Source organism: Podarcis tiliguerta, assembly GCF_965153285.1.
Source record: "Podarcis tiliguerta genome assembly, chromosome: 8".
In the NCBI taxonomy this organism is placed as follows: Eukaryota; Metazoa; Chordata; class Lepidosauria; order Squamata; family Lacertidae; genus Podarcis; species Podarcis tiliguerta.
This window is the reverse complement of record NC_139541.1, coordinates 35,351,544-35,369,934: the sequence shown is the minus strand read 5'-3', so window position 1 is coordinate 35,369,934 and position 18,391 is coordinate 35,351,544. Positions and strand designations below refer to the sequence as shown.

Sequence of the window (18,391 nt, the reverse complement as noted above, 5' to 3'; positions counted from 1 at the left end):
AGGGAGGGCGGGGCGGGGGGGGGTGTTGCGAAGAGAAGAAATAAAAAATAATCCATCGCAATCCTGCTCGTAATTGATCGTCATCAAGAGGCAGCGTGGGGATGGGGGTGTGAAAAGGTGGGTCGGGAGGGAAGGAGGGGGAGGACTCAGTGGCGAAGGATTTGGGGAGGGGGGAAGAAAGGGGGGGTCACCCAAACCTCCGTTCAAAAAAAGAAAACCCACCCCAAACAAAACTGGAAAGCAACGATGTCTTTTTCACAGCTTGGATATCCTTACAACACATCTTCTCAGGTAAGTCCAAACACCCACCACCACTTTTTTTTTTTTAGTGTGGGGGGAGAACCGGGTCTGTGGCGTGGCGTGCAATGTCAGGTATCTTTTCAAAGCCTCCTTTGCATTTATCTAGTTTTAATCATTTTTGTTTGTTTGTTTGTTTCAAATGAATATCTGGAGGAGATGCTGCGTCGCCCCCTCCCACCTTCCTTTGATCTGTGTGATGGGTGTCTGCGTGCGCGTGTTTGAATGAATGGGAGATATGGTGAACCGGCAGACTGCTCCTACCCAAGTTTACTCAGGAGTAAGACAGGCTGTTTGCAATGGGACTCAATCCCAATGAAAGATCCAGAGGATCGCAGCAAGAATTTGTTTCCTCATGACTACCTGTTCAGTTTTAAGTGGTGGCAAGTTTAGGCGGAAGGGGGGCGGGTGTTCCTGAAGTTCAGTTGATCTGCAAATCTCTTATTGATTTTCCACTGAAGGCGATCCGTGTATGTGTTGTTTGGGTACAGGTATTTATAGGACTGGCACAGTTTGGGTGTGCTCCCCCTCCTCTCAGTTCCAATAAATATTGACATACGGTTCTTTGAGTGAGAAAATAACTTGGAAATAAAGTTTTGCCAAGGCGACCAAAGCTGTTCTAAGATACTGACTTGGAAGATACTGACTTGGAAGGAAAGTCCTATCGATTCCAATGGAACTTATTGACTCGTCGCAGTTTTCTCACGCGAAGAGACATTCCTAGCATACCTGGTTGAGAAGTCAGTCCCGTTTTGGAAGGGGGCGATTGCTACTGAGCCCACACGCTTTCGTAGTCCAATTTAGATTTGGATTTCGGATTCTGCTTATTCCGGTGTAATCCACGAGAGTCAATCCCCCCCCCAATTATTTGTTTTCTTTATACCTGAGGGATAGGCGGGGGTAGAGACCTGGGAGGGCGAGGTGTGTATGTGAGAGAAAGAATAACACCGTATGCAGCCAATTAATTCAGTGTCATTTACTCTGTTGTGTCATACGGTGTAATGCAAATTGCAAAAGTATACTATGACTTGATCTAGAATTCAGGAACCTACCTTACAGCGGTCCATCAAGTTCAGTATTGTCTACACTGACTGGCAGCCGTTCTCCAAGCTTTCAGGTGGGGGTGTATCTCCCAGGTTTATCTTATATATACTTTAAAGAGAGAAAAAATCGGTCTTTTAATTGACTGGTATCCGCTGCTCTCTCATGGGAGCAACCTCTCTGCTTCCCCTTGCTTTCCAAGCCTTCCTGCCTGACTTCGGTCCCAGGTGCCTCATCCCCGCCGACTTCGTGCCTCTGCGGATGAAGCTGGAAGCCTCCCACAGTATTACACCTGCACAGCCTCCCCTCCCCGCTACCTGCATTTTCCCCCATATAATTTAAGGGAAGGTGGTATCTTTTAAGAGTCTCATCCGGCTTGCCACGATGGTACCTTTCCTCTCTCTCCCTTTCCATTAAGATTTTCAAGCCACTCGGTGGATCAGGAATTCTAAGCAAAACGTTACATTCGCTTTGGGGGCTTCCTTTGCTGTAAATTGGGGTTGGCTTAGGAGACTCCGCACTTCTGGCGTCCCGCTTTGGACAGCCTCCTCCGGACCCCTGGATCTCCACAGCCCCATTGACCGGCTGGATCCTACTCGGAAGGAAGCACCGTCCGTTTCTTCAGGGCTAACAAGGGCTTCTCCCCCAGCACCCAACCACCCACTCCAAATGTGCTTTGCAATTAACGTGAAATTGTTTCTCGACTTTCTTTCTTGCGTTTTTCTAATTATTTCTCTCTCCCTCCCTCTCTCTCTGAACTCCAGTTTTTCGTCTCAGCCACCTCTAGCACCACTTGCTGTGACTCAGGGACCCGATCCGTCTCCGATGTGTCCTCGGGATCTTCTTCCCAAACGGCCACCCTCTGCTGCCCCTCTTACGAGAACAGGCTGTTGGCCGGCTCCAGGACGGACCTCAATGCGGCGCTGGGGATGTACGGCTCGCCCTACGCAGCTGCGGCCGGCCAAAGTTACGCCAATTACCTCCCGTACGGAGCGGATCCGTCCACACTGTACACCACGCTGGTGAGTGAAGCGAAGACACAGGCCTTTCGCTCCCCTATGACTTTCGCGTTACAATTTGGTTACTAAGAGGAAAAGGGGGCGCTAGTCCCTGTTGACCTGGTAATGCACCTAATCGTATTAGCAATTTTGCAGCTGGGGGGAGGGGAAACAGAATGCATTTACATTACAAGGCGATGATGTTTACTCAGAAGTAAAATCCCGCGCTGTTTCTTGATGTTTGGTTCCCTTCTGAGTGTCTTTCCTAGCGTACAATTCTTACTAGGAAATTATAAAGCCCCACTAAGATCCGTGCTACTTACTTCCGAGTAGACATATTGGGATTTGGGGAGGTCCGTGTGGACCTGTTGGGTATTGAGAGTAACCTTAGGCACTCCAAGGTAGGAGTAGGCCCGCCCCACTGAACACAACTGGGTCATAGGTTTGGGATCCTTTCCGCAGGGCTCGGGGATATGCATAATTTTATTCTGAGCAAACATGCATAGACTTGAGCCGCCGGACAGCGATCCCTGTCCACACACACCTGGAAGAGCGCGCGGGGAATTTAACTGGGATCTGCACAAAACCAAAGCGGCGTGGAAAGGATGACTTGCGGTTGTGCACAGATTCGGGTCCCCAAATTCCACAAGAGCAATTCTTATACTCGAAGCAGAAACCTCTCCTCCACTTTCCAGATGATTTGCGACTGTAAGCTCATTGAAGGCCGGGACCTATTGTTTTGTCTTGTTTCTTAATTGTCATGCGTTGCTCCCAAAACGATGTCAAGATAATGTAAAAATAAAACAAAATAAAGAGCTGTACCTTGCTCATCATAAACAAAAGGGTCTCTGCCCCGAGGTAGCTCGCAGTTATTACACTGATCCGGAGAGGAGACCAAAAAGAGGGAGACTATAAAAGAGGGAGACAATTCTATTGTCACCTCAGAAGTAATTCCTTGTGAGTCCAATGGAGCGTACACATTGGCAAATGTCATTATAATTACACCCTAAGGTCGTTTTCTAAAACTAGCATGCTTCAGAAACTTAATATTTATGATAAGTTCATTAAAAAAACCTATCCCCCTTTTCTAGCCGATGCACCCATTCTTGACTTCCAAGCGAAACAAAATTTAGGAATTTTTAGTTAAAAAGCAGCAAAGTGGGACGAGCTCTGCGTTCAAGTTGGTAGGATTTTAACAATGCAGCTCCCTACCTGTTTATTTGCAAACAGGTCCCATTTGTTCAACGGCAATTGCTGCTCAGTAAATTTTAGGACTGCAGTTTCAGGATCGTACCATAGAGGTGAAAACCCAACATGGGAATTGTGTATGCGTATAGTCAACCCTGGCCTCAACGCAAACGGGAAGAAATAGCAACTTCGGGAATCGTCCCCAAGTAGTCCTGTACTCTGTTGGGGCTTACTCCCATGAAAGCCTAAACAGCCTAAACGCTCTCATTAGTCCAAAAGGTACTTAATCCGGATTAAGGAATCCAGAGTAGCGGGTGCGATTTCCCACAGTCATTGCTATTGGTTAGTTGGGGCATCTCGGCCCGGAGCAGGGTGGGCTGGAAAGGAAGGAAAAAGCATGCGGGATCTCCAGCCTTAAAACACTTTTAATGCGTTTTCTAGAACTCCCAGTACGACATCAAGGACGGCTCCTCCGCTTTGCACGCGGGGATTGCACAGCCCACGGCCGCCGCCTACTACACCTACGAGCATTCCTTTGGGCAGTACCAATACGACAGGTAACAAGCGCTTTGATCAGCCGAGCGGGAGCTCTTTAGATCTGCCCGCGACTGTTGGGAGCTACAGCAGCGGCAAACCTCCGACATTCTCCCTCCCCCGCCCTACCAATTGACTCGTCTCTCTCTGTGCTAATCCCGGGCGATCTGGGGAGCAGCCATCAGGAATAGCACGACTCCATTCGAAGGTTTGCTTTTGCAGTGGCGCCTGGAATGCTAGGCGTGCTTTGCAAAGGGCAAAGGAGCCCCCTCCAATGCTTTTCAAGCGACTCCTCAGTACCTGATACTGAGTGGGATCAATTGGCCCATCTAGCTCAGTGTTCCTCACAATGACACAAAGCAGCTCTCCAGGATTTCAAACAAGGAACCTTCTCACACGGCCAGGGTTGACTCTGGGGCCTTCTGCATACATTGCAGATGGTGGTGATCCTATGGATATTTATTTACTCTCTGCATGCGGGGATTGCATAGCTTCCCATAACAGAACTTTTGTGAGGGGCTCCCACAGCAATAAAATAAAAGGCTAACATTAACATACAGTATAAAGCAATAAAAACTAGAGCAAATCAACTGAGGGAGAAACTCTGGGAATCATAGCTCTGTGAGGGGAATAGAGGTCTCCTCCTAACAACCCTCAGCACAACTTCGGTTCCCAGAATTCTTTGGGGGAAGCCATGACTTTTCGAAGTGGCATCCTAATACTTTAAATGTGCGTGTGAATGTGACCTGTCTACAATGAAAGGCAACAGCTCTGCAGGAGATAGACGCCCTTCTTGAAGATGCCTGAGACTATTCTGGACTGTCTTCATGCAAAGCTTGTCCTTCTTTTGTCACTGACCTTTGTAAGCTAGTTGCTCTGCTATCAGTACAACCTTTCATCTGGCCTAGCAATATATACATGCAAAAGAGGGCAGGCCAGCACCAAGAGCTGTACTTTTTCATAATAATCACTATTATAATTATTAAGCAATATAGCATTGGGGTTTGTCTAACTCTTTGTATTTGGTTCAGGCCAATGGCCCATCTAGTCTTGCATCCTGTTCTCACAGTGGCCAACCAGATGCCTGTGGGAAACAGTCAAACAGGATCCAAGCAGGAGACCACTCTCCCTCCTGTGGTTTCCAGCAGTGGGTATTCAGAAGCATTACTGCCTCTGACTGTGGAGGCAAAACACAGCCATTCTGGCTTGTAGCCATTGGTATCCTCCAAAAATTCATCTTTCATAGCCATCAAAAATTCTCTTTCATATCCATCCAAGTTGGTGCCCATCACTGCCTCCTGTGGGGATTCCATAGTTTAACTAGGTGCTATGTGAAGAATTTATTCACTATGCGAAGTAATTTTTTTAATTTGTGATTAATCTTCCAGTATTGTTCTAGTGTTATGAGAAAGGGAGGAAAACTTTTCTCTACTCACTTTCTCCATGTCATGCATAATTTTACAAAACTGCAACCCAGATGAGGATCCTGCAATCCTCCAGATGTTGTTGGATCCCAACTTCCATCAGCCAGTGTGGCCAGTGATTAGGGATGATGATGATAATAAATATATTATTTATACCCCACTCATCTGGCTCAGTTTCCCCAGCCACTCTGGGCGGCTTCCAACCTAATATTAAAAACAACACAGCATCAAACATTAAAAACTTCCCTAAACAGGGCCGCCTTCAGTTGTCTTTTAACGATGGGAGCTGGAGTCCAACAACATATGGGGGATGCACAATTCCCCATAACTCTTTCTTTCCCCACTTTCTGCTGGTAGACCTCTTCTTTCTTAAACTTGCCACAGCACTGAGAAGCCACAAAGAGGAAAAGTATGACCTGCTGCTTTTCTGTTTGTTGTATAGCTGTTGGGTGATGCGTGTGAGTGTTGTTAGGTTGAAGTCCTATATTCACTTACAAGAGAGTAAGCTCCATTGAACTTAGAGGGATTTACCTTTGAATAAGGATGCAAAACGTGGGTGGCGCTGTGGGTTAAACCACAGAGCCTAGGACTTGCCGATGAGAAGGTCGGCGGTTCGGATCCCGTTGCTCGGTCCCTGCTCCTGTCAACCTAGGAGTTCGAAAGCACATCAAAGTGCAAGTAGATAAATAGGTACTGCTCTGGCGGGAAGGTAAACGACATTTCCATGCGCTGCTCTGGTTCGCCAGAAGTGGCTTAGTCATGCTGACCACATGACCTGGAAGCTGTACGCTGGCTCCCTCGGCCAATAAAGTGAGATGAGTGCCGCAACCCCAGAGTCGGTCATGACTGAACCTAATGGCCAGGGGTCCCTTTACCTTTAAACTTGCATAAGATGACATTGCCAATAGGAATCTGAAGAGGAAGGAGTTTCTATCTCACGCTATCCTGTGCTTTTCTTTTTTTAAATAAGTAGAAGAAATAACTCACCACCTGCAAGATGCAAATGACTAGAATATTCAACTAAAATATATTTGAGTAACATTTCTCATTCTCACCATCTTTTAGACCTGATAATAGTAAAAGGTGTAGAAATGCAATCCTTTGCACGTATGCTCAGAAGTCCTATTGAGTTTAATAGAACATGCTCCCCTGTAAGTGTGTACAGAATTCTATCTAAACACTCTTATTGGGGAGTAAGCTCCATTGTATTCAGTGGATCAAACTTGTGAGGAAATTTGCCTAGGATCACCAACAAATGACCTCCACAATTGGAGACATTATGCTGTTAGTTCCTGGAAACTGCAGGGGGAAAGATGCTCTTGTGCTCAGGTCTTATTTGTGGGTATCCTGTAGGAATCTGGTTGGCATTGTTAGAGCAGGATGCTGGACTAGATGGGCCACTGGTCTCATCCAGCAGGTGTGTCTTATGTTCTTAAGCCTATGAATGGGCTGTAGTTATCTTCTCATTGGCCAATGCCTCTATTGATATGGAAATTATTTCCCAGTTACACAGAAGTTGTGTTCATTTTGACACTGTTCCGATTTGTGGTTCCATTCTGCCTGAAAAATAGCATATGCACCTCCATACTGGCTCAGAAAATCATGCTCAGCATCTCTATCTCCCTGCCAGATATGGAACAGTGGATTTTAGCAGCTCAGCCAGACGCAAGAATGCCACCCGAGAGACCACTAGCACTTTGAAGACGTGGCTGTATGAGCACCGGAAAAATCCCTACCCTACCAAAGGAGAGAAAATCATGCTGGCCATCATCACCAAGATGACCCTCACTCAGGTCTCTACCTGGTTCGCCAATGCTCGGAGAAGGCTCAAGAAAGAGAATAAGATGACCTGGTCTCCCAAAAACAAAGCAGGAGAAGAGAGGCGAGAGGATGGGAGAAGGAATGGTGAAGACTGTGGCAGTGAAAATGAAAGCAAAGGTAGGCTTGGAAATGGACTTGCTGGATGCCTCTTGATCTAATCTACTTTACAGAGTGATTGTGAAGATATAATGGGTTCCTTGGAAGAAAACATAAAATTAAGTAATTATTATATTGTATTTCCTGGAGCCATCTGGTTGACCACTGTGGAGTGCAGGGTGCTGGTCTTGATAGACCGAGGTGGAGAACTTTTGGGCCTCCAGATGTTGCTGGAATTCAGAATCCATCAACCCCAGATGGCAGGATTAAGACTGCTTGGAGTCAGCAACATCTTGAGGGACACAGATATTCTCCAACTCTGAGATACTGTAGGTCTTTGATCTGATCTCTTATGTTCAGTTTTTGATGCCCTGCTGGATCACACCAAATGTCTATCAAAAGTGGTCTACCAGATGCCCCCAGTAAGCCCACAGTGCCCCACCTCTACTCAGTGGTATACTGTCTCTGCTTTGAATACAGAATCCAGCCATCACAATGAATGGCCATTGGTAGAATTGTATTATTATTTTTCATAAACCATCTTAAAAGCCATTTAAGGTTATGGCCAACACCACTTCTCTGTAGCAGTGAGTGCCATAAATTTGATTACATGTAGTGTGACTAAATACCCACCCACCCACCCACAATTTTGTCCATAAAATATCAGGGAATGCCTTATTTTCTTCTTGTCCTTGGTATTTAGCTAGAGGTTGTCTGAATGTGAAAGTACTAAACTATCACTGTCTGTAAATGAGAAGTGCAAAGTTCTGATCTCCTTGCATTTTGGCATGGTAGTTCAGGGCGTGCCGGCCCAATACATTTTGCCTCTTGAGGCAAAACAAGTCAATTGTGCCCCCCTGCTACTTCTCCTCCTCTTCCCTTCCCACATTGCTACCCCCTCCTCCTTTTCCACCTGTGGTGACTGGAGGTGGCATAGAGAAGCCCTGGCATGCTGAAGCTGGTGGTGGAGAAAAAAGGCCAGCGAGGAGAAGGCAGTGCTAGTGGTGGCCCCATTCTTCTCAAGTGGCAGCTATGGGTGAAAAACTCAAGAGGCAGTGGTCTTCTCCTTGGGGTCCTGGATCCACCACCCCTACCAGTTGTCCCCAGCCGGCCACCTGAGGTAACTACCTCATTGAGGCTAGTGTGTGGCCTGGCCTTGCAGTTGCTCAACCTTCTTGTGGGTGGTTGTTGTTGTTTACACATATCCTTTCTGCCCCTGTTTTTCATTCCAAAATACAGATCCCAAAAGATGCAAAGAAGAAAAGGAATTGCAGCTGAGCGATCTGGAGGACTTGGACGAGGAAGAGGCTGAAATCAAGCTGGAGGCTGAGCCGAAGCATCCACACCAAGAAGGCCCTGGCGTGGGCAGCACCTTGGCTGAGGCAGAAAAAAACAACTGCAACCTTAGCCTGCCCAGCCACTTTCAGGCCTTCCCCTGTGCCAAAGCTGACTCGGCACTTACGGGGGACTTCCTTGGCCACAAGGGAGGAGCCACCTTGGTGGGTGGCCTTGGAAATCATGGCCAACCCTACGAAGCCCCTGAGAAGCCCAGGATCTGGTCTTTAGCTCACACAGCAGGGGCCAATGTGATTGTGGGACCCATGAGCCATCCTGCTCAAAGGACAGAGAGCCCTGACTGTTTGGTGCTCAGGGGAAGGCCCCCTGGGGCTGTGGGACAATGCGGTGAGGAGAGGCCCCTGGGCAGCCTTGTGAGAACACAGTCCATTCATGACAAGGCCTTGGAGGAGCTGGCTCAACCGACCAAGATCTTTAAGAATTCGACCTTCAACTTGCAGTCCATCTCTTTAAACTATGCTTCCTATCCCATGCTGGGCGAGACCTGTCAGTATTCAGCAGGAACTGAAGGTAGCCAGCTTCTTGAGATTCCCCCCTTTCTTTCCATATCCAGAAGCACTGCTTGATTTTAGCGATTGGAATTTATGTGGTGTCAAAAGCTCTGCCATGGTTTTCTAGGTCCAGGACCACATAATTCACAGCCATTTTTCACGTAGTTAAGGTACCCCTGCCCGTATGGGCCAGTCGTGTCCGACTCTAGGGTTGTGCGCCCATCTCACTTAAGAGGCCGGGGGCCAGCGGTGTCCGGAGACACTTCCGGGTCACGTGGCCAGCTTGACGAAGCTGCTCTGGTGAGCCAGCACCAGCGCAGCACACGGAAATGCCATTTACCTTCCCGCTATAAAGCGGTACCTATTTATCTACTTGCACTTAGAGGTGCTTTCGAGCTGCTAGGTGGGCAGGAGCTGGGACCGAAAGATGGGAGCTCACCTCGCCGCAGGGATTCGAACCGCTGACCATGCGATCGGCAAGTCCTAGCCACAGCGCCACCAGCGTCCCCATATCACGTCCCCATTTTCACGTAGTTACTGGATGCTAAATTTCTCCCCTCATTTTGGGGAAGGAGCACCGCTGTCCTCTTCTGCATCATCCAAAAGACGAGTGAGCTTAACTCGGAGTCTGATAATTCTTTGAGAAGTCAGTGGATTCACACAACCATTTTGAGTTGGCAAAGTTATTCAGAACCTTCCTTGTCTTTGTGGTGAAACAGTGACTGGTTATCCTTCTGAAAATGTTTGAGGTGTGGGTTGATCCATGTGATGGTGGAAACCAGGATACCATCAAAATGTGTCTGGATGTGTCAATGTCTGGTTGTTTAGGCAGCTAAGTCAATGTGACAAAAGTAGAAAGAGAAATTCAGAATTAAATTCAGGAGCCTTGGCCAGTTCAAAATGGTCTTGTGAATCCATCTGTTTCTCAAAGAACTTCTGGGAAGTAATGATTTGGCCATGTAGTAGAGTGTAGTAGAGTGTCACAACATGACAAGGAAAAGTCAATGTGCAATAAGTTCACCACTTAATTTAAAATACGTTAGTGGCAAAAATCAAATCAAAGTCCATCAAGAGAACAATATGGTGAAGCTGCTAAGTATCATATAGTTAGGTTTTGACTGAATGGTGAAAATGGACCTCTGTACATGCTCAGAGCCATGTTCTCCCTGCTGATCCAACCTACAGGTACAGGGAGAAATAGCTCTTTTCCTTGAAAAGATTCAGATTTGATTTGAAATGATTTTGGGGGTGGGGTGGGGGTGGGGAATAGAAATTTCAATCTGGAATGTTCAGCACAAGCTATAAAACCTGAAGGATTCTTTGTATGTCTTGCTGATTAAAGTTAGCACAGCAAGGTTCAGCATTTGATTAGTGCATTCAATAAATCATAATAGAATTGTAGAGTTGGAAGGAACCCTGAGGGTCATCTAGTCCAACCCTCTGCCCACAGCTGTCCCTGGGTGGCCTTGAACCACTAACTTTCTGGTTAATAGCTGGGCCCATTGTGCCACCCACTGTTGTGTGGTAACCAAGGCTCAACCCTTCAGATGAATTCCAATTTCTTTCAGCCCCAGCCAATGTGTCCAGTGGTACTTGAAGATGGGAGCTGTAGTCCAACAACATATGGAGAGCAAAACATTGGATGCTTGTGCCCTAAAGACTAAAGATGCATTAATGCAACCACATTTTGAATGTTACTCCCCATCCCTCACTCCCACCCTATGTTTGCTTCCCTGGGAGTATGGCTTACTGAAGACCCTGGAACTTATTTCTGAGTCAACTTCTGAAGCTAGAACAAGTGAGGATCTCAGGTTGAATTAAGCGCCACCTAGGGTCAAAATAAGCTGTCAGAAAACTGTCCCTCCTTTTAATATTTTTTTAGAGGTTGTTGTGTGTTTCTTCTGTGCTATATATTGCTGTGGTGTTGCTGAAGTGCACCATTTGACTTCATGGAGACCTTCGCCGTCATAAGTGCATACAGGAATGCAGCATAATAATAATAATAGTAATAATAATAATACTCCACCCATCTGGCTGGGTTTCCCCAGCCACTCTGAGTGGCTTACAGCATATATAAAAACATAATAAAACATCAAACATTAAAATCCTCCCAATACAAGGCTGCCTTCAGATGTCTTCTAAAAATTGTGTCCTCCTTTATCTCCTTGACATCTGAAGGGAGAGCATTCCACAGGAAGGGTGCCACTGACAAGCAGGGCCTTCTGGTTCCCTGTAACTTTGCTTCTCATAGTGAGGGAACCGCCAGAAGACCCTCAGAGGAGGACCTCAGTGTCGGGACAGAATGATACAGGTGGAGTTGCTGCTTCAGGTATACTGGGCCAAGGCCATTTAGGGCTTTGAGGGTTAGCACCAACACTTTGAATTGTACTTGGAAATGTACTGGGAGCCAGTGAAGATCCTTTATATCTTGGTATAAGGCATCTTCTTGTGTTCATGTATATGTAGGAGCAAGCACACTCACAAAAGGGTGAAGGGTCAAATGCCAGGATGCAAAATAGTAGAGAGAGATATTGAGAGTGACCTTGTACTGAGTCAGACCATTTGTCCATCTAGCTCACTATTCTCTACACTGACTAGATGTAGTTTTCCAGGGTTTCAGATCGGGGTCTCTCCCAGCCCTGCTTGGAAATGTCAAGGATTGAACCTGGGACCTTTTGGTTGCTCTACCACTGAGCCACAGCCCTCACTCTGTGCAAATGGATTCTTCTGACAGACAAATAAGAGGTGTTAGCAAAGCAAAGCAAGCTTCAGGAACACACTTATAAATAAGCACACAGAACCTACAATAAAATCTTGCAGTGCATCCTGAGCTCTTACCAGGAGAGCTTCTGTTCAGGTTTCCTGCCAGCCATCCCTTCCTCTAGATACCATAAGTTGTAAAGGGGCTGAAGCAAGAACCTTTTCTTCTGCAATTTGTTTTCTTTTCCAACTGACGCTCTACATTCTGTAGGTACTAAGCATGTTCATTCTTTGTAAGGCTATATTATGGAGCTTTTGTCCATTTTTTTAAAAAAAACTTTTAATATTTTTTTTTTTTTGTACTTTTGAAAACCTTCAGGTTTCCCCAAATAGGTGATCACAGACACTCCTGCCTCACTTTTGCATTATTTCAGTCGGCACTTAGCACTTGTTCATTAGTGTAGTGATTATCCCTTTCCCCTTCTGAAATTTGTAGCGTGGACATTCCTATAAGGACAGTGTTATGCTGAAGATTAGAGAGTTTCTTTAAATCTTGAACTGCACGTATGGAAATGACAAACAAGGAGTGGGTTTTTTTCTTGCAGTGTGCCCTGAATTGTTACAGAGACATTTTACGGTATTAGATGATGGATCAAGTTATGGCTGGAAACAGAATGAGGTGCTTTGCAAATATTGGAGAGACATGTCATTGTTATATCAAATTAGAGAATTGCAGTATTGGAAGGGACCTACAAGGGCCATATAGCCAAACCCTGTGCAATGCAGGAATCGCAGCTAAAGAATCCCTGAGAGATGGCCACCCACCCTCTATTTTGAAACCTCTTTATGGAGAGTCCACTACCATCTGTGGTAATCCATTCCACTGTAGAACAGCTCTTACCATTAGAAAGTTCTTCCTACGGTTTACGTAGAATTTCCTTTCTTGTAATTCAAATCCATTGGTTTGGGTCCTACCCTCTGGAGCAGCAGAAGACAAGCTTGCTCTATCTTCCACGTGAAAGTGAGTTTACCATTCCTTCTGCCATTGCAGCTCTGATAATATCATCTTATTAACTCTGATGGCTGCAGCTCTGAGTTGACAGAGCTGGGATGATCCAATCTCATACAGTGTAGAGATGCAGCAAAATCTGCCACACACCCCTGACATAGAGGCCAATGAGAAGAAAACCAGGCCAGAACAGGGACTCATTCAGAGGCACAGAGGGCAACCTCTGTGAATGGGCTCACAGGAATCTTTATTTCAGTTTGTTTCTCTTTTGCAATGCAATGGGATTTTAATTTTGGGGATGGAAAGAAATAAGGCAGGGATGGGGAGCTTGTGGTCCGCCATATGTTGCTGGATTATAACCCTTCATGTGGCTTGGACTGATGTGGGTTGGAGTCCCAAAACATTTGGAATGCCACAGGTTCTGAAACGAAGGTCTGACAAGGGGGGAAATGGATAAGTTGCGTTCAAATATCTCAGTTCTGGAGTTCTGACACCTGCTTAAGAAAGGTGATGGTGGGGCAGAGGTGGCAGTTTTCACCAGCTTCACTGCAGCTCCCCATGCCCACCAAGAACATACTGTAATTGCTCTGGGAGAACCAACTGGAGCAGCATGTGGTCCATTAGCACAGGGATGGAGTACCAATTGCCCTCCAAATATTGTTCGACTCAAACTCCCATTTGCCTCAGTCAGTGTGGCAAATGGTGAGAGATGGTGGAAGTCCAAAAATGCCAGGCTCCCTGTTTTTGCAGTAATGCCTCCACTAGACTATTTGGATCCAGTGGGGAAAGTTGTCCACTGACTCTGATCAAGTATGGTGGTTTTTTTAAAACAACACCCCAAACAAACATTTTCTTTTGTTAAAACAGGGTTTGGGAGAAACATGAGAGGCACTCAAGGTTCCCTAGACCTAAGCGAAGTCTGTCTCAGTCAGCATAAAGACAAACTGAGAACAGCTTTCAGGCCAGTGCTGAAGAGGTGAGAAAGGTGAGTGCCGGAAGAGTTTGTACTGTAACCTGTGATTGCCGAGAAATGCCTCAGTTTAGGGTTTCCACCTTCCCCAAAGGCACCTTATCCGTAATTCATTGAAACATAGAAAGTTGCCTTATACTGAGTCAGACCACTGATCCACATAGCTCAGTATTGTTCTACACTGACTGCCTGCAGCTCTCAAGGGTTTCAGACAGGGGTCTCTCTCAGCCCTACCAGGAGATGCTGGGGATTGAACCTAGGGTCTTCTGCATGTGGTCTGACTCACTCATGTGGTGCTTGACCACTCTTCCCTAAGAATGAAAAACCCAGATGGACTCAGAAGAGTTGTAGCTAGTCTGTTAGGCATATAGGAAACTGCCTAGTACTTCAGTTCAAAGATATACTCTATCATCTATCTATCATCTATCTATCTATCTATCTATCATCTATATCTATCATCTATCTATCATCTATCTATCTATCTATCTATCTATCTATCATCTATCATCTATTTTTCTATCTATCTATATCTATCTATCATCTATCATCTATCATCTATCATCTATCATCTATCATCTATCATCTATCATCTATCATCTATCATCTATCATCTATCTATCTATCATCTATCTATCTATCTATCTATCTATCTATCATCTATCTATCTATCATCTATCTATCTATCTATCTATCTATCATCTATCTATATCTATCTATCATCTATCTATCATCTATCTATCTATCTATCATCTATCTATATCTATCTATCTCTCTATCATCTATCTATCTATCATCTATCTATTTATTTATCTATCATCTTTCTATCATCTATCTATCATCTATATAATCTATCATCTATTTTTCTATCATCCATCTATCTATCTATCATCTATCTATCTATCTATCTGTCATCTATCCACCCACCTATTTCTTGGATAGAAAACTCTATTATCTGATTCTAATTTTGTACTTTTATGTTGGTGTAACCTGCCCTGGGTAGTTCAGAAATCTAATTAATATGAAAAATATTTTTCACTCAATGCCAGGTGATGTGCTGATCTTCTTTCTCTTTCTCAGGCTCATGAAATCCAGCATGCTGGTGAAACATCTCAAGAAGATTTGGAACTTGCAGGCTTTCAGAAGGAACACCCGTCATTCCCAATGCAAATTCCCTTTCTCTCTTTCTCTCTGTGTGTATTTATGTGTGTTTCTTCTCTCTCTCTCTTTCTCTCCACACCCTCCAAAGCATGAACTGCAGCTACAGCTTCTCATGGCAATGGAAGAGAAGAGATGATATTATATATGCACAACTTTCAAGGGACACCAGAGGAAGTCCAACCAGGAAAGCAGCTGTAGGGTCTTGTCTGTGCTACATTATATGAACACATCCCACACACTGAATTTTGCCACCAGATATATAATTGGACTAGTAATGTCTAGTAAGTTTCAAAAAGGGTTTCAAAAATGCATCCTGATTTTTGGGGAGGCTTTGGCTTCTGTAATAGACCTACATTGTCTTCTGTGAGAGGCAAGCTGTCAACATGGTTACTGAGAGATCGCTCAATCTTCCTTTGTTCCTCAAAAATCTATGTGGGATATGGGGGTTCTTCTTTCTTCCTCTATCCTTTCAAAAACAAACAAAAATGACACTTTTTAAAACCCCTTTGTCTTTTTTATTTTTTAAATAAGAGGTATTTGTCAGCCATGTTGTCTTGTACTCTGAAGGGGATACTTTGGTAGTGCAAAATGCAAGTCTGTTATTTTCTGTCCTTGTACAAAGATATCACAGGAAAGTATTTTTTAAAGTCTCTAATTAAAAACCAAACAAATGAATGTTGTCAAAGCAGAAGTGTGACCTTGAAAAGGCTGTGCGTGTGCGTGTGTGTGAGAGAGAAATACCAAGCTGTCATGCACTTTATTTATTTCTCATCTATTTATTTATTGCACTTCTCAACCACCCTTCATCCAAATAAAGCCCAGGGCAATTTGCAAACAGATCAATAAAATGCAGATAAAAATATAAACTATCAATTCTGGTGCAGAATGTGGCAGCTAGGTTGTTTGTGGCAGCAAACTACCACCAGAATAAAGCAGCCAACTAGCAAAATTTGTACCAGTTACCAATCTGCTGCTGGTGTTGGTACTAACATAAAAATCCCTATATAGCTCAGGAGCATGTTACTTGAGAGACTGCCTTATCTTTTATACATCTTTTATACATGCAATAGTATGTATAGTATGTATAGTATGCTTCTCCTGCAAGTTCCAAAGGCCCCAGAAACCTGCTCTGCAGGAACTCAGATTACAGTTTTTAGTGTGGCTGCCCCTGTTCTGTGGAAGAGCATTCCTGTTGAGATACAATAGGGATCCACTATTTGCACTTTCTGGAAACAATTGAAGACATTTTTGTATCCACAGGCTTTCCCAGATGGATAAATTGGTGTTTACCACAAGGGCCTGCTTGTTAGGGTTTTGGTCTTCTTTTAGATGTATTAGTTGTTTTTGTGTTTTTAACCACTTTTAATTATTTTGTATGCAAATCACTTTGAGGCAGAGGTTTACAAAATGATTGATAAACCAGTGATGATAATGATAATAATAATGTATCAGCAATTGAAACAGGGTAGAAACACAACAGCCTGCATAATACACCCCAGTTTCTGAAATCTTGGAGAGTCTAATCAGCAACACCAGAAGCCTGGATGAAGAAGTGTGCTCTTACTTGGCACCAGAAGTCCATTGATGCAATAGCTAAGTTCACTTCTAGGTAAAGGGGACCCCTGACCGTTAAGTCCAGTTGCGGACTACTCTGGGGTTGTAGAGTGGGCAATTCTGTGGCCTGGCTGCCATTAGAAAAGGCTCTGTTTCATGTTGCCATACAGCAAACAAACCCTGCCCATGGGACAAGAGCCACTGTTGTGTGTCAAATAGACTGTTGGAATAAGAGCTGGGAGACAAGGGTTGAAATCTTAATTCAGTCATGAAGCTCGCTGGGTGACCTTGGGCCAGTCTTGGGCTGGATTGTTGTGCAGATAAAAGGGGGAGAGGGGGCACCATATACTCCTTGAGCTCCTAGGGGGGAAGGTGGTATGATTGTAAGAACCTCAAGGCCCTGGTTACCTGGTATAAGAGACCCAACAGCTGCTGGAGTCCCAGGATGTTAAGGGTTTTGTATGTCAACATGAATACCTTAGTTTTTGCCCAGTAATGTTTCTCTTCACTAACAAACTTGGGGGCTAACACCGACCACTTAAAATAGGTGTGACATGATCCTGCACAGATGCTGTAACATAGGCACCCTGCTATCTACAGTTTGCACAAGCTGAAGTTTCCAAACTGTCTCAAAGGGTAACCCCACATACAGTGTGTTGCAGTAACCCAGACACAAGGTTACCAGAGCATGTAGAACTGTAGCTAGACTATATATATATATGGAAGCGGCTATAGCTGACAAACCAGCCAGAGCTGGTAAAAGGCAGTCCTAGCCACTGAAACCATTTGAATGTGACCCCATATAGAACAGGCCAATTATTAAATTCCCAGACATTAGAACCTCCCACCAACAGTTCCTCCATCTTGTCAGGATTCAACTCATGTAGGGAAAAGAGTAACTGTCCATCTGATCTGGTAATGCCAACTTTGGTCTCTCCCATTATTTACACTGGAAATTATTATAGTTGCTGGAGATTTGTTTATTTAGTTACATTTTTCTCCGATCCTCTGCATATATACTTCTTCCATCTGCATGTTATCCTCTCAACAACCTTGTGAATCAGGTCAGGCTGAGAGAGTGACTTGCCCAATCTCAACCAGTGAGTTTAAGGGAGAGTTGAAAAAAGGTCTCCATGGTGCTTGTCTAACACTGTATAATGTTTAGAATTCAACTGCTATACTGCACTACACTGCATGGAAAGCATGTGCTCTGTCACTGCACTATGAGGTCCTTTCTTCTTTCCTGTCCTTTAGAATTATAGGGACAACAGACTAAGAGTTCATAATGTGCATAGGTCACAGAGTAGGACAAGAAACCTGGTCTGGCACTGGATTTCAGGACCTTGGACAGCTGGTTGGTCCTACAGTCTGTACTCGGGTCTGGGCACAGGAGATCCCACTCCTTTGAATATGTGTCTGGCTTGTTGAAAGAGACCATGGCACTTCCTTCCGGGAGAGAATAACTATGTTCTGGAGCAGGCAAAGTAGGGCATTGTTAGTGGGTCATCATCCCTAATTCAGTGAAAAGAGCAACACTGCACTGGACAAGGATGAGACAGAAAGGAGCAAACCCTTCTGCATTCTTCAGTTTTAATTAAAAGTGTCACAAAACACTTTCTCGACAGACTAATAACCCACACAGAGGCCAAGGGAAGAATGTGGCTTTGTTCCATCCACGCACCCATCCCCCAGTCACTGGAAGCCATGCCCATAATTTAATCACTGTGCTAATTAGGAGGTCATCTGTAGATCAA

General features: G+C 44.8%; 1 protein-coding gene across 1 annotated transcript; it reads left to right on the top strand.

Annotated features, from left to right (window-relative positions):
* Positions 1-203: 203 nt before the first annotated feature.
* On the top strand, positions 204-15,735 carry IRX6 (iroquois homeobox 6). The gene is made up of 7 exons (XM_083456556.1): positions 204-291; positions 2,103-2,360; positions 3,966-4,081; positions 7,113-7,420; positions 8,639-9,265; positions 13,823-13,940; positions 15,003-15,735. The coding sequence occupies exons 1-6, from the start codon at positions 247-249 to the stop codon at positions 13,933-13,935; spliced, it is 1,467 nt and encodes a 488-aa protein (XP_083312682.1). The 5' UTR covers positions 204-246; the 3' UTR covers positions 13,936-13,940; positions 15,003-15,735.
* Positions 15,736-18,391: the final 2,656 nt, after the last annotated feature.

Bases quoted from the DNA above. Each gene is read 5' to 3' on its own strand.
- IRX6 (XM_083456556.1), top strand. From the start codon at position 247: ATGTCTTTTTCACAGCTTGGATATCCTTACAACACATCTTCTCAG. The intron at 7,421-8,638 runs GTAGGCTTGGAA...TCCAAAATACAG, and splicing joins CAGTGAAAATGAAAGCAAAG to ATCCCAAAAGATGCAAAGAA. The intron at 9,266-13,822 runs GTAGCCAGCTTC...TTGTTAAAACAG, and splicing joins GTATTCAGCAGGAACTGAAG to GGTTTGGGAGAAACATGAGA.